The sequence below is a fragment of the Prionailurus bengalensis genome, chromosome B4 (genome assembly GCF_016509475.1).
Source record: "Prionailurus bengalensis isolate Pbe53 chromosome B4, Fcat_Pben_1.1_paternal_pri, whole genome shotgun sequence".
Lineage (NCBI taxonomy): Eukaryota > Metazoa > Chordata > Mammalia > Carnivora > Felidae > Prionailurus > Prionailurus bengalensis.
The window spans coordinates 105,285,860-105,301,228 of NC_057358.1; the positions used below are offsets into that span (position 1 = coordinate 105,285,860).

The 15,369-nt window shown below is 36.3% G+C and overlaps 1 protein-coding gene and 1 pseudogene across 4 annotated transcripts in view; one reads left to right on the plus strand and one right to left on the minus strand.

The window, feature by feature from the left end:
• The window catches only part of METTL25 (methyltransferase like 25), a 161,125-nt gene that overhangs the window by 70,182 nt on the left and 75,574 nt on the right, over nucleotides 1–15,369 (plus strand). For all 4 annotated transcript variants that reach the window (XR_006294400.1, XR_006294401.1, XM_043561685.1 and 1 more), the window contains exons 6-7: nucleotides 9,278–9,372; nucleotides 12,984–13,013. Coding sequence is in view for 2 of the 4 variants with exons in the window: in XM_043561685.1 (XP_043417620.1) it covers nucleotides 9,278–9,372; nucleotides 12,984–13,013 (125 nt within the window). In the remaining 2 variants the exon portion in view is untranslated. The remainder of the gene's footprint in view (nucleotides 1–9,277; nucleotides 9,373–12,983; nucleotides 13,014–15,369) is intronic.
• Nucleotides 1,824–3,714, minus strand: LOC122472285 (annotated as a pseudogene).

Sequence of the window (15,369 nt, forward strand, 5' to 3'; positions counted from 1 at the left end):
ATTAAAAGTACATATGAAATATTAGCAATTTGGGCCACTTCAACGTTTGGAGAAGAAATATTTTATTTATCCAAACAGCTTGCTCAAGGAGAATCAAAATGCTGATCACATCAAACATTTAATAAGGCTTAAGTAGAAAAATTTACTTAAGTCTTTCATTTAGGATTAAAGTATGTGTAGTTTATAATGCAAATTTATATGGAAAGTTGCAAAATGTTTTGTGCTTAGAAAAAATGATTTTAAAATTATTTCATTTTCTTTATAATATATGGGCATAATAAACTTTGCTGACCAAATTCAAAGTAAAAGCTGATTTAGATGATTCATGTATTGAATGGGTTTTAAATTAGATTGTTAGGATCCATGAAAAAATCTGTTGGGATTTTAATTGTCGTGCATTGAATTTAAAGATCATTATGGAGAGAATTGATGTCTTTAGGATGTCAATTTCTCCTCTCTGGGGTGTAAATTGTATCTTCATTTATATGTTGTTGTTTCAGGTAGTCATGTTAATCTTGCCCAGTTTTAGTTTGGTTTACTCCAGGATTTTGTAATTTTTTTTTCATTCATATAAGAAATACTTATTGGGTGTCTATCACATGCTAGTCACTATCCTAAGTACTAGGGACACAAGATTGAACAAAACAAAGCCCCCGCCCTTATCAAGCTTATATTCTAATAAGGCATCAGCAATTGGAAAACAAATAAGTAGAAATGTAATGTCAGGTTATGAACAGTAAAAGAAACTACACAGGAGAGAGGAGGGTGAGGTATCAAAGCACAATTTTTCAAAACTCACTTACCTTATGTATTCTCCCCCCAACCCCCCCCCCTCCCCCCCGCCGCCCAGTCACTTCATTTTACTACTTCGCACTTTCAGTAAGAACATCAAGGTGCAAACAGGGCTTATTTCACATTAGTATATTAACTGGTTGTTTTGTCAAATAAACGCAATTCTCTTTAAATAACCATCTCCTCACTTCACGGCCAGTCCAGAAGCAAATGAGAGCAAATTTTAGTGCCTCTAGGGGGTATATCACCAATTAGGCATGAAACTTAAAGGGAAGAGGTCAGGGTGAGGGGCTGGTAAGAGGCCATGGTCAGCACACAGGCTCAGGCCAGGCCCCAGGGGTCAGGAGCCTTTGTTCCAGCCCATCCAGCAGTCCTCAGATGTCATAGTGGGATGAACATTCATTCTCCAGTTCCAGTCTGGGAAGTTCCTTCTAGAGGGAAAAGCAAGAAGGCAAAGAGAAACAAATGCCAAAAGCACTAGGAGAGAAGCAGTGGGCTCCCTCCCTGTTGCTGCGGCCTGGCATTGATGGCACCCACTGCCTGGAAGCTCGTGTTAAAGTTCCAAAAGTCACAATGCAGTGGCAACAGATGACCAAGGACAGGTCAGGGAGGGGAAGGTGAGTGTGATGGGCTGGAGGCAGGCTGGGATAGGAATGAGGGCTGACAGTCCACTGAAAAGGTGGCCTTTCACGGTTAGGCACAGACCAGAGTGGAGGGAATGTGAAGGGGGCCTGGCAGAGCCCCTCAGGAAGACATATGAGGCTGATCTGGGGGAGCTCACAAGGCTGAATATAACGTAGATCCTCAAACGAGGGAGCTGTACTGAGTAGACAAGGTGGCCAGAAAGTCCCTCTGTGAGTAGAAGCTACCAGAGCAAGACAGGAACGAGATGATCACCCATGCTCCTGAGGAGAGCACCAGGGATGGTGAGAGGGAAGTGCATCCAAGCAGCGCCGTGGGCTCTGGGCTAGCTTGAGAAGCTGGGAGGCATGGCTCCCGAGTCAGGGCCCCCCTTTCCCTCAACACTAGTCCCTAGGAAGTGGTTTATAATCAGACCTGAAGGAAGAACAAGGCCCTTCCGTCACCTCTCACTCCCAAGGGGAAGGAAGGGTAGGGAAGAGTGAGCAGGGGTGGGAGGCAGGAGCAGGAAGGGTATGCTGATTCTTCTTCCATGGGGAGACTGGTAGTAGGAAGGTGGCCGAAGCTGGTTCGTGGGAGTGTAGACATCATGTGGGTTACCCAGATTGTAATAGTCTCTGGTAGCCTCTTCTGCAGCTTTACCTTCAGCTCCAGGAGTGGAGGGGACTTCAGGGATGCTGACTGGAGGTTCCATGGGCCTAGGATGGGGCACATAACCCATGACCCCATCCATCATAGGAGGTCCTGGAACCTCAAGTGGGGGCAGTGGATACATTCCATTGACAGGGGAAAGACCTAGGTCCCACTGAGCATGTAAGGAATACCCATAGACTCTATTTTGGGGGCTTCACCTTGGGAGGCTTGAGATGCCACTTGCAGTATCCGTTGTCCAAACATGATGGCACTCCCTACCATAAAGGTCAACTTGTGTGTCGCAGAGCCTTCCCAGCCACCTCCTGCTCCAGCCTTCACTGTTCTCTTGATGTAGTTTGCACCAAACACAGGCTGCTTGATCTCACAGTCATTCATCAGATAAAACAGCACCATGAAGGACTTCTTGGTCTCTTTGAAGGCCACAGGCACCTTCTTCGTGTCTTTGAATGTAAGTTCCACACAGTATTAAAACATTAGGATGCTCTCAGTGTTGTTGACGATCATTCTGCCACCCTGCGAGTGATTCTTGTTGAGTACCATAGTCTCTCGGAAAAGGCCCGTATGTTTTTTTCTATCCTACCCTGCAACCTTTTATGTATTTCAGTAATGGTTATTGTGATTTTAAATAAGATTCTAAAACCCTCTATTTAGGGAGGTGTAATGTAAATTAAGATTATTAACTTAGGTGACAAAAATTTATATATTTAAAAGCATAACACCTGTTTCTTTTTCCCAGATAAAATCATTCCACTCAAATTTCATTTAGGTTTAAAGAAACTTAAAAAGAATATCTCTTTTTCCAAAATATAATGAGGGAATGTATATAATACTGGTTCATCTATATAATTGTTTTTATTCAATTCAACAAAGTTCTGTAGGAGACACTAGATGATGTCAGATAAGTGAGACACTCTCTTTCCCCTTGGGGAAGCTGGTGATCTAGTGAGGAATTAAGAAGCACTTACAAAGAACTTTCATGCGTATCTGAGAGTGATATATTCCTGGCCCGTAGACCTTAATCAACTATGACTGTGAATTATTTTAAAAAATGGATGAAAGAAGTGATAAATGATGGATGTATAAACCAAATACTGTTAAGACTAGAAGAGAGAATAATTTTTCATAACTAAGGGATAAGAGAAAGCTTTTTAAAAGAGGCAATGTTTGGTCTTCATTTAGAAAAATGACTGAGATAGGAAAGGACATTTTGAGAACTTTTGGAGAAGAAACATAGAGGCAGAAACTGTCGCTTTTTCTGAGTGAAATAAGTCCATGTAGATGTGTATCTGAGAATGAGTTGAGGGTGATGGTATTAGAAACTGAAAATATGGTCAAAAGCAAATTAGGACCAGATATTGAGAGCCAGGAATGCTGTTCTGAGGTGTCAGAATATTATTCAGTGGGAAACAAAATACGTTTTGTTCCATAAAAATATCTCTTGTGTAGTGATTTAATGCAAAGGAGTTGCATATACTCATCTACATTTCTGAAAGGTAGTGATTTGGGGATGTATAGAGGATAGATTGACATGGAGCTAGATCAGGGACAGGGAGACTATTTAGGAAATAGTTATAAAAGTTCAGATCAAGAATACATTGGATACGGGGGTGGCTGGGTGGCTCAATCATTTGAGCATCCAGCTCTTGATTTCAGCTCAGGTTGTGATCCCAGGGTCATGAGATCAAGCCCTGTGTCAGCATGGAGACTGCTTAAGATTCTGTCTCCCTCTGCCCCTCTCCCTCACTCATGCTCTCTCTCTCTCTCTGTCTAAAATGAAAAAAAAAAAAAAAAAGAATACATTGGATGAGAATAGAAGGAGGAGAATAAATAATAAACAATCTAAGTAAATAAATACAGGGTCAAGAGAAACTTCATTAAAAGGTGAGATTTTAGCAAAGACATGAAAAAGGTAAGTGAGTCACCAAGTGAGTAGCTGGGGGAAAATCATTCCACACAAGTGGAATAAACTGACATATTTGACGAATAGTAAGAAGCCAGAGTGGACATGAGGAAGACCAGTAGGAGAGGAGCTCAGGGAGGCAATAGCTCTGGGTGGAGAGTATCGATCACGTAGAGCTGCATAGGATATTACAAGTCTTATTCTAAGTGAAATGGGTGTCGGTCAGGAAGTTAACAGTAAGTAGATGTAGGGTTTGCATCATTGGAATAATTTGAAATGAGTTTACTTACAAAGGGGCTATTTACAAGATATAGGTGTAGGAGAATCATGGGGTATAGTGTGGAAATCTCTGGCTTACCATAGAAAATTCCAAAGCTTTGAGATAGGTATTTTACCAGTTTAGAGAACTGAAAGTGAAACAAAAGGCTGAAACAGAGAACAAGGTATGAAATGAAGCTGGAGAGGTAGGCACAAGCAGATCACGTTAAGGAACAGAGTCTTAATGTTTTTTTGTGTTTTTGTGTTTTTTTTTAAGTTTCTAGTTAAAAATCCCCGTTAGTTAACGTACAATGTAATATTAGTTTCAGGTGTACAATATAATGATTCAACACTTCCATACATCACCTGATGCTCATCAAAACAAGTGCTCTCCTTAATCCCTGTCACCTATTTCACCTATCCTCCCACCCATCTCCCCTCTGATGACCATCAGTTTGTTCTCTATTGTTAAGTGTCTGTTTCTTGGTTTTTAATCTTGAAAGGAAAAGAAGGATCTATTAAGCGGGGAAGGGAACTGATGAAGTTTATATTTTAAAATATCACTTTGCAGTATTAAAACTGAAATAGGAGCAAGAGTGGGTGTTGGTAACCAATCAAGAGGCTTTCATAGCAGTGCAGGTAGTTTGGGATGGTGGAAATAGAGAATATTAATGGATTTGAGAAACATTTAGGAGAAAAATAAACTGGAATTTCTAAAACATGCTATATATGGGAAAGTGAAAAGATTCCTGAGCTTTTTGACTCATGTAAATGAGTAAATGTTGATGCTAGTCACCGAAATAGGAAACTTTAGGACATCTGGTTTTTTGTCATTCAGTTATTTAGATTTTGGACATGTTGATTATCAAGTGCCAATGAAATATCCATTTGGAGTTGGTGGTTAGGCTATTGGTGATCAGCATTAGATCTTAGAGAAGAGGTTGAAGATATAATTTAGGAATTGGAGTAGGTTGAATAGTGTCTCCCAAAAAGTCGTGTCAACTCAGAACCTCAGAATGTGACCTCATTTAGGTATAGGGTATTTATAGATGTAACTAGTTAACATGAGGTCATACTGGAATAAGGTGGACCCTAAATCCAATAGTTAGTGTCCTCATAAGAAGAGGAGAGGATACACAGAGACCCAGAGGGACGACAGAGGCAGAAACTGCAGTGGTACAGCCACAAGCCCTGAAATGCCAAGGGTTGTCAGCAACCACTAGATCCTAAGAAAGGGCAAGGAAATTTCTTCCCTACAGCCTCAGAGGGAGCATGGCCCAGCCCATACCTTGATTTCAGACTTCTAGCCTCCAGAACAGTGAGAGAATACCTTTCTGTTGTTTTAAGCTACCAAGTGTATGGTAATTTGTTATAGCTGACCTAGGAAATTAATCCAGGAATTGTCAGTGTAAATTGAGGTATAGGTAAGGCTGCCTAGGGAAAGCACACAGATAGAACAGGGGTTGCACACTGGCTCTGATAGTGCCCACGGGCCCATTTTTGGCAATTTTGACAGTTGTGTTACGCTCCAATTGTTCTTTAAATAGCAATAAGACTGGGCAAATGTGATACTTGGTTACCATGAAAATTGATGATTACCTATTTTATTGTATCTAGCTGCTTCACACACTTATTTACCAACTGAAAGCACTTGAGTTTGCAAAATCTTTCCCCAAAAAAGTATAAAGGGTGAGGTAGGATTAATCCTTATGCATTAATCCTTATGTCTAATTTAATAGACAGAAAATAACAAACTGTCAGGGGATATGATGAGCATCAGGCCTCAAATAAGAGAGCATGGTATCATGGAACCAGAGGAAGAGAATGTTATAAAGAGGGAGCATCAGAACCTCCTGAAATTCACAGTAAGAAAAGTACTGGGTTTTATCTCATAGATGCTAGTGGTGAGGGAAGCAAGAGCTGTTGGAGTAACATGGTTAGATGTGTCTATTTTAGAAAGATAATGTTACTCTTAATGTAAAGGATGGACAAGACTAAAGGAAAAAGAAAAAGAATTAGTAGGTATTACATTTACCTAGTCAAAAGCTAATGAAGACTGAAAATGAAAAGAAGATATAATTAAGAGGATATGTTTAAGGATATAATTAAGGATGTAACTAAGAGAACTGGGGGATTAAAGGAAAGAATAATAGAAGATGGTTCTAAACTTGTTTAGTTAAGTAGATAGTAATATTATTAACATAAGAAGGAAAAATTAGTAGAATCTCTACTTTTCTGAGATGGATGGATTTCTAAAGCCAACAGAGAAGAAATGGGATAGATGAGAAAAAAAAAAAAAAAGGAGACTTCATCTATTCCAAAACTATCATTTAAAGATAGCATAAAAGTGATCCCCGGGGAAATAACTGATACAGGTGGTTAAAGCTCACTTTGACTAGATCTGAATTTATGAACACAGTTAAATAGGAGATAAATATATAACAATAGAAACAGTGAACTCTGTGACTTTGATTCAGGACATAGAAGGGAGCTTCATTCTTCACTGCAGTCAGAATGAAGCTGGTGAAATAGGTTCCAAAGATAATATTGAGCCTGTACATGAAAGGCTTTGTTTGACTTTGAGGGTGTCTTGTCTCTGTATCAGTTGTTTGCACTTTGTTAAAAAATGAGCAGAACTGTGAGGCCACCATGACCTCAGTCACAGAGGAAACTGTGATGTAGATTCAGAAAACTTCAAGGAGATTCCACAACCACCAGGTGTCCAAAGGAGAGAGGCTTTAATGACATTTCACATAGCCCTGAGCCAAGGCTGGCAGTTCCTATAAACTGCCCTAGGATCTTAGGTGTTTTGGCTAGGGATTCAGGGAGCCATATACATTGAGTAAGACTGTCCTTCTCCCACTACAGTTAATGTAGGGTTGGAGAGGAAGCTCTCTTATACACAAAAATTACCCTTCTATATAGGCCTTTATTGTGGGAGTAAAGAGTAGGTTTATGAGCCCTAAGGAACACCATAACCTTTCTCTACTCTCATCACCTTCATCAGCACAAATTAGTGAACATGTGTGAAGTAAGACCATCTTTTACTAGCCTCCATTTTTCTAATGGCAGCCCCATGTGTTCAGAAGTCTTTTCTGCTGGCTTCCATGTTTGTGTCATCTAAAATAGAGAGGGATACCAGGAATCCTATGTATCCCTGCCTTCATCTTCCCTTTATTACCAGAAATCAATTGGGGATCCCAAAACTCTGCATTCTTCTGAATAATTCCCACCCCTCTCTTCCCCCTACCACACACTCACAGCTTCACCACTGTCTGTCTAAAGACTGCCAGGACTAATCCCATCATGCCTTTAATCTCTATTCCTGTCTACAAGAAGAGAATGGGTGTGGGATGGAGGGGGGCGACAGGCAAGACCCAACTATTTTATTAGTTAGCATGTTTCCTAACTATTCTTAATAAAATAGCACAAACCCATCTCTCTAGCCCCTTACCCTTTACAGTAAGCTCTAGATATTTCTCTTTTTGGTTATAAGAAAAAAAAAACTTTACAGTTATTCTTTCATTTAGCAGTAATCACATCTCAGTAAAATTGTAAAACCTTAAATAAAATTCAACTTGCTATTTCAGGTCATCTAGGAAATAGAGGAAGTAGTCCAAGGATCCCCAGGACCTGGATAGGCTTCAAGGGCTCCACAAGTCCTATGCATTTGTAATTGAAGTTGTTTATATAGCTTGGTGGTTAAGAGCATGGCCTCTGGAGTCCCGATTGCCTAGGTTTAAATCCTACCTCACCATGTGCTATATTTTGCAACTTAGGCAGTTTACTTAACCTGTGTGTGCTTAGTTTCCCTAGCTGAACCATGCGTATTGTACTGTACCTACCTCATAGAATTGCTGTAGGGACTAAAAGTAGTTAATACATTTAAAGCAGTTACAATAGTGCCTCACAATATTAAGTGCTGTATAAACACTAGCATTATTATTATTTATATTCCCAGAGGAAGGTCCATATCTTCCATCTGATTATCAGTAAGGTGTATCATAAATCTTAATTTATGAACAGAAGGAAACCACTTTCACAGGCTTATGATCTTCATGAAATTTAAACTTTCTCTGTTTTAATCAAAAGTCATCTGATCCTTTATAGCAGAGAAATGTATTTAGTTGAATCTACTTCAACAGTATTTTCTTTTAAAGAGTTTTTTATGTTTTCAAAGTTTTAATTCTATTTTTACTTTTTAACCTAATAGAAAATTTATATTTTTCTTATTTTTCTTTTAATTGTCATAGTCTTGATAAAATTTAAGCTCTTATTTTCCAGGCTTCAATTTAAAAAAGAAACTCATTTGTCTTCCTTTTCAAAACTCCTGTGTAATTAATAGTTTTGCATTAAGGGTTTGAACATCAGCAAATCATGTACACAACTCTGTAAGTGAGTTGGGCAAAAGATATGTGTGATTAAACCGTGAATGTTGATTTTTGTTGTTGTTACTTAAACCATATATGCAATTGAGCCAAATTGAATCACAATTGAAAATATTGCAGCCTCTTAATACAAGGAAGAAAGAAGAGCTTATACAGCTGTTCTTTTTCTGGAAAGCGAATATAGTGGCTGAAAAAATAATTGATGCTTCATCATTGTTAGGGATGAATTAATATTGTTCTATAATAAATTGCCAAATTTCATTTAATAAATCATTTTTTTTAGAAAGTCAGGTCAGCAATAAATCGCAAGAATCTCATTACTTATTTCCTATAGTTACACTGAACATAAAGAGTACTTCCATTTTAAATTGCTCTTGCTAAATCTTAGAAAAAATAATTTTGGCAAATTGGTTAGTATCAGACCTAGAGCTTAAACACAAAACAGCTGTTGTTGAAAATACCACTTTCATAACATTAATATGCTTTCAATTAACAGATTGGAATGAACTGTTAAACATTACTACCTCCATGTTTAACTACTGTTTGACTCTCTCAATAACTGCTTTTCTTTCTCAATAGATTGTTTACTTTAACTGAAAGAGGAAGAATCTTATTTAAATAATCCATATTTTTCCTCCATCTGCAGAAAGCACCCAAGACAAGTGGGGATTTCCAATGTGCCATTATTTAAAGGAAGAGAGATGGTGCTGTGGTCGTAATGCCAGAATGTCAGCATGTTTGGTATGATTATATTTTTTTCTGGGCTAAGAACTTTATCCAGATGTTACAGAATTTATTATTGTTGGCTGATATCATGAATTAAATGCCAAGTTTTGCAGAGCATCATTATTAATGCTTTTGTGCATTGCAAACTTTGATTAAAAAATGACTTGCCCTTCCAGCATTATCTACTTTACATGCAGTGTGGTAACAATTTATAGTTATACTTTTTTACATATAATTTTTTATATATAATTACTTTAATTACGATATAAAATGTACCAGCTACCAAGTGTTAAACACCGAATTAGTTCACTTTATTCACAGTTCTGTGGTATGTTTGTATGTGTTTATAGTAGATCACTTGGTCTACTAATTTTTTTTTTAATGTTTATTCTTGAGAGAGAGTGAGACAGAGCATGAGCAGGGGAGGGGCAGAGAGAGAGGGAGACACAGAATCCAAAGCAGGCTCCAGGCTCTGAGCTGTCAGCACAGAGCCCAATGCAGGGCTCCAACCCACAAACCGTGAGACCATGACCTGAGCTGAAGTCAGATGCTTAACCAACTGAGCCACCCAGGCGCCCCTCCTAATTTTTTATAGAATGGGAAAGATATTAATAAGGTACCTGGAAGTAACTATCTAATTAAATAAAGCCTTTAATGTGCCTTATTTGGCTTGTGTCCTTACACCTAGAACACTTTAACCTGTGGTATTCTCTGTTCATGGTGTTATGTTAGTTTATAAAGAATAAGTGCACATTAAAACATCTAAGTTATTTTTTGTCATTAGAAATTTCAAATATAGTTGATTAAATAATGTGTTTGATGTCCAACCCCAAGGTAAATTAATTATTCTATGACCATTATTTCTCTGCCAGTTTATACAGCAATATAAAAAATAGCACACCAGTGTTCTAGGTCACAGATCCTAGTATTATCATAGAAATCTATTTATGCTCAAATAATAATTTTTAAAGTCCTCTTAAAATGCTTTTCTTGGAAATTATCTTTTTCTTTCACTATATCTGCTAGTAATGTTTATTCAGGGTCATGTTATAGTGACAAGTAATTCTTGAAATGACTTAGTTCTCAGAATGCAGCAGCCAGGATTATACCCTTCAGGCAAGAAATTAGGGAATCTGACTAACCTAAGAAAAAAGACCTAATGATGCTGGCATCAGGGATTTTACAATAAAGCAGGACACATGTCACCTTTATGATAAAGCCCACAAGTAACTGTCCTCACTCATAAGCACAGTACTTCTAATCACATTTACAATACCCCCATTTTAATTATCAACAGACAGCCAAGGATCACTAGATGTATAAGGAAAATCTAACATGAAAGAACAGAGATCAGAAAAACTGAAGAAAAGCAACTTGGAGGAAATGGAGACTATACAAAATAAAATAATATAAAATAACTATTAATATCCCTTACAGAGATAAAAGAATATATGGTACCCACAAAACAAAAATGTTTGTTATAAAAATAAACATTCAAAGAAACATAAAGAAGAGGTTTTGAAAAATAAATTTTAGAATATTTAATGTATAGACCACACTGCACTTAATAACTTTCTCTGCCCAATGTGAGCTTCCTATGGAATGCCCCTCTCCTTGGCTCCATTGAAGTCCCTGACTACCTTGGCTTCTTTTTTGGTTGCTAAGGAACATTTTTTTGATGTATTTTTTGTTAATTGTATTTTACTCCATAACTGACCTTTTCCACAAATAATCAAAGTTACAGGGGTTAAACAAAAAAGAGATCGAGAAAGGAGAACTTTCTGGTGATGCTTTGAAAAATTGTTAAGGGTACTAACCAGAGATAAATTTTAATTAGATTAGCACAATCATGTCAGCATACTTTAAGCCTGATAAAACTGCGAAATATTTTCGATTAACACTTCGTATATATTTTCTTCATTATCTTTATTTATTGGCCAAGAAAAATACTAATGTTTGCAAGAAACTTCTTATCACCTACCTGGTTATCTTTTATTATGTAACAAAAATTTATCATTTGTATTTCTAAAGTCCGTCATCAGCAACACATACTAAAAGTAGTCTTGGTATTGACTACTTCTAACTAGTTATTCTTATCTAAAAGTAGACACTTTTATCAACACCAAACAATTTATTATTAGAAACCCATGTTTCTTTATTCAGTTCAGCCTGTTAGCCAAAGCTGTAACACAAAAATCTAATCTGAAATGAGCACAGACAGTACTGTAAAAGAAAATCAATGTGTTCTTCAATAATAAACTTATTCTGGGCCTGTTGCTATTTAATTTAATATGAAAATTATATAATAATTTGCTCCTGTATTCCTAAAACTCTGGCTCTAGATGTTAGGTGAAGGTATCGTTCAAGTCTTTGGAGAATTATAAATTTTTTCTTCAAATAATTTCTGCGAAGCAACTTCTTATACAGTGAACTCAAACTCATTTTCCCACTAAATCTTAATGGTATGAGGGCAGGTGAAGTTAAGGTTCAAAGAACAAGCTTTTACTTCCTGCTCACTTGCTAACTAGCTATACAACTATGGCAACTTATCTTACCTTGCCAGTGAACTTGTGCCTCTGCAAAAATTGTACTTACACAGGATAATCTGTAAATTGTCTTTCAGTTTTAAAAGTATGTGATTCAGCTATATCTAACAGTTATTATTAATGAAGAATAGCAACCTGAAGCAAACATGGGTATTCTAAAATTGAATAGGAAGTATATGTAGATCTATTATATTTTACTACTCTATTTTGAAATATTTTCTAATTAAAATTTTAAAAATAAAGGTAAATATTGAAATATTAATGTAATTCAGTTATAAAACTTCATAAATGTAGAAATGTATGTCTCTTAAAAATGGAAGTTTTAGAAGCCTTTATTCTGTACTGAAACTATGATAAATCTTTCAGATGTATCTTTTATATATGTTGGGTTATGCATATTTACTGGAAATATGAGGAAATACTTTGTAAAATCATCTGGATCTTAAATAAATATAAATGTAAAACCAGCTATATAGAAAATTGTAAAAATATGTATTTCTCTTTTGGGCACTTGATCATATGTGACTTTGATTTGAATTTGTAGACCAGGCCAACCAAAACTATACATACTATTCTAAACTAAATTTTCAGCTATAATCTGTTCAATAAAACCTTGTATAATAAAAGGCAACTATATGTTTATAAAAAATTAGAAGAGAATACACTTAGAAGTAGTATATAAACATGTTTATTATATACACACATATAATAATAGATTTGGATTTATTTGATTGTTTCAGCTAAACAGCTAAAAGTGAGCCAAGACCATGTTCTTTTATTTCTTTCGTTTTCTTATTCTTTCTAAAATTCAAGGAGTATATACAATTGGGTGTGTATGTGTTTGTGTACATGACACACATCTATTATAAATCAACCCTAGAGTATACAACTATACTGGTTAACATTCCTCAATGATATTAACACTTGTAAATGTGTAAACTTACACATTATCACTTAATTAATCTTTTTAAATGTCACTTTTATAAGCCTTTATACAGTGTGTTTATAAGTCTTATAAGATAAGACTAAATATACCAGCAGTCTTTGTCTTACTTTTTTCTCCTTATTTTTTCTCTAAAGGCATTGGAACGGGTTGCAGTTGGCCAAGGGGTAAGTACGAGTGTTTACTCTAATACAGCAGATGGACAGGATAGTTTTCTTAAAGTACTCTTCTTACTTGGCCTGCTGATGAACTTAAAACCTGAGTCTTCTTGTCACCTCTTCATATTCAAATTTGTACGTTTTCTAGAAGTTTCTCTTTAAAAGAGAAGTGAACTTCCAGAAAAAGGAAATTGAACTTTTAAGAAAATGTCCACATTATATTCTTGTACTAATGTGTCATTTCTTCATAATACACTAAACAGTCTATGAATATTTCCAAAGACTGCTATTGCTGACTATCAGGCTCTTATGGGCTTAGTTGGAGCAAAGATAAACACGGTATAGCATTCAATTTATTTTTTAACTACAGTCTAAAACACAGACCTGCATTGGTTTTTGTTTGTTTGTTTGTTGGGGTTTTTTTGTTTGTTTTTTAACTTTTTTCCTTATTAGCTTGATTGGTCATTAGTTGAAATAGCCAAATGGACTTGCACATATAAACAGAAGTTAAATATATCCCCCAAAATATTCATAAAATTGCCTTATTCTCTATTTTATGATTGATGAAACATATTAGGAATTTCTAAAAGTTTTTTTAGCTGTTCTTTTTAAGCTTTTCACAGGATTTTTCTTGTTGGACCTAAATGTTAGAAATCTCTTTTTGCTTCTTTTCAAGGAACATTAATATGTCAATTTGAATTTTTTTAAATAATTAAAATTTAAAATGATAATAGCAACAAATATATACTGAGTACTTACTCTGGCCCAGGCTCAATGCTAAGAACTTTTTTTCTTAAATATATTTGTTGTTCCTACCTAAAAATTGATAAAAGCTGATTTTTTTTTTAAGTTTTTTTTTTTTTTTTTTTTTGGGACAGAGAGAGACAGAGCATGAACGGGGGAGGGGCAGAGAGAGAGGGAGACACAGAATCGGAAACAGGCTCCAGGCTCTGAGCCATCAGCCCAGAGCCCGACGCGGGGCTCGAACTCACGGACCGTGAGATCGTGACCTGGCTGAAGTCGGACGCTTAACCGACTGCGCCACTCAGGCGCCCCAAAGCTGATTTTTTTAAAGGCATTAGGGCATATTGTTGAGGTATGTGGGCTTTCGTCTCAAACTGCTGGTTTGCAGTTGTACTGCTTATGAGCCTAGTGGTTCCCTAGGATCTGGAAGAGAAAAGAGCCTTCATCATAATGTCCCTGTGTATTTTTGTGGTGTTTTTCAGTTTCCCAAGTGCTTATTCATGTTTACAGTCAATCTTATAAGTTGGGTATTATCCCGAACTTACATGAGAACATGATACACAGCAGAAGTTTAATAGTGCATTCTACCTCCCTTAATTAATTGCAGAGTACTGACTTCCAGCTTAGTGTCGTCTCCACTAGACCTGTAAAATGCATGCCTAAGATATATACTTTAAGCGTGTGCTTTTTGCTCCCTCCGATTTAAGATGCATTAAAGTGTTAGGTTGATTTATCATTTGTGAAGGAGAGAAAGTAAACTCTGAGCCACATCCAGTTTATTCTTGGAATTGTCAGACACAGGGTGCTGGGGAGATGTTGACTCCCTTCCCACATGCCTCCATCTGTATTTACCAGGATGGATAGACCCAGTTATCCCAGGAATGCACGTTTGAAGGCACTTCATAACTCTCTTCCCTTTCTCTTAGCGAACAGCTGTAAGGCTCTTATTTATTCAGGATAACTAAGGAATGATGATTTATTCTATCCTGTTTTTATTTCTCTGTGCATTGCATTTCTGTATGATCTCTTGTTTAAATGCATTTCTTGGGGTTTTTTTTTGTCATCTTTAACCAGTTTTTAATAACAATATAAATATACATTATTTTCTAAATTACCTTGATACCGTTTATATAATTTTTCTCAAAGGCATAGGTATGGAAAGCTTTATTTTTAAGATTTTTTTTCCTGACTGAAGTATTGAATAAAAACTAATGACACCATCCCTGCCCAAGTGTCCAAGAGGCCATATAGCATCATGGCTTTATATGTGGACATCAGATAGGCTTCTTCAGTTCAAATACCAGCTCAACTATTTTTGGAAGTTTCATAGAAAATTCATGTAAAATTAAAGTTCCTGTTTATTGTATAGCTAACTAAATAAAAAGTTAAGAATTTTATAAACCATTTATAATACTAATATTTTACTTCATGTAATAAGATACTTCTAAAAATGCCTTAAATGTCAATAGAACAATAGGTGTCAATATATGAAAGAGGATTTCAGCATTTTTGTGAGAAAACTGAAGGGATATGGGGAGAAGGAAGGGACGGATGATAGAGATTTTTGATACTACAAAAAGAATTACTCAAGATGGAAAAAATGCCAAATAAAAAATATGTG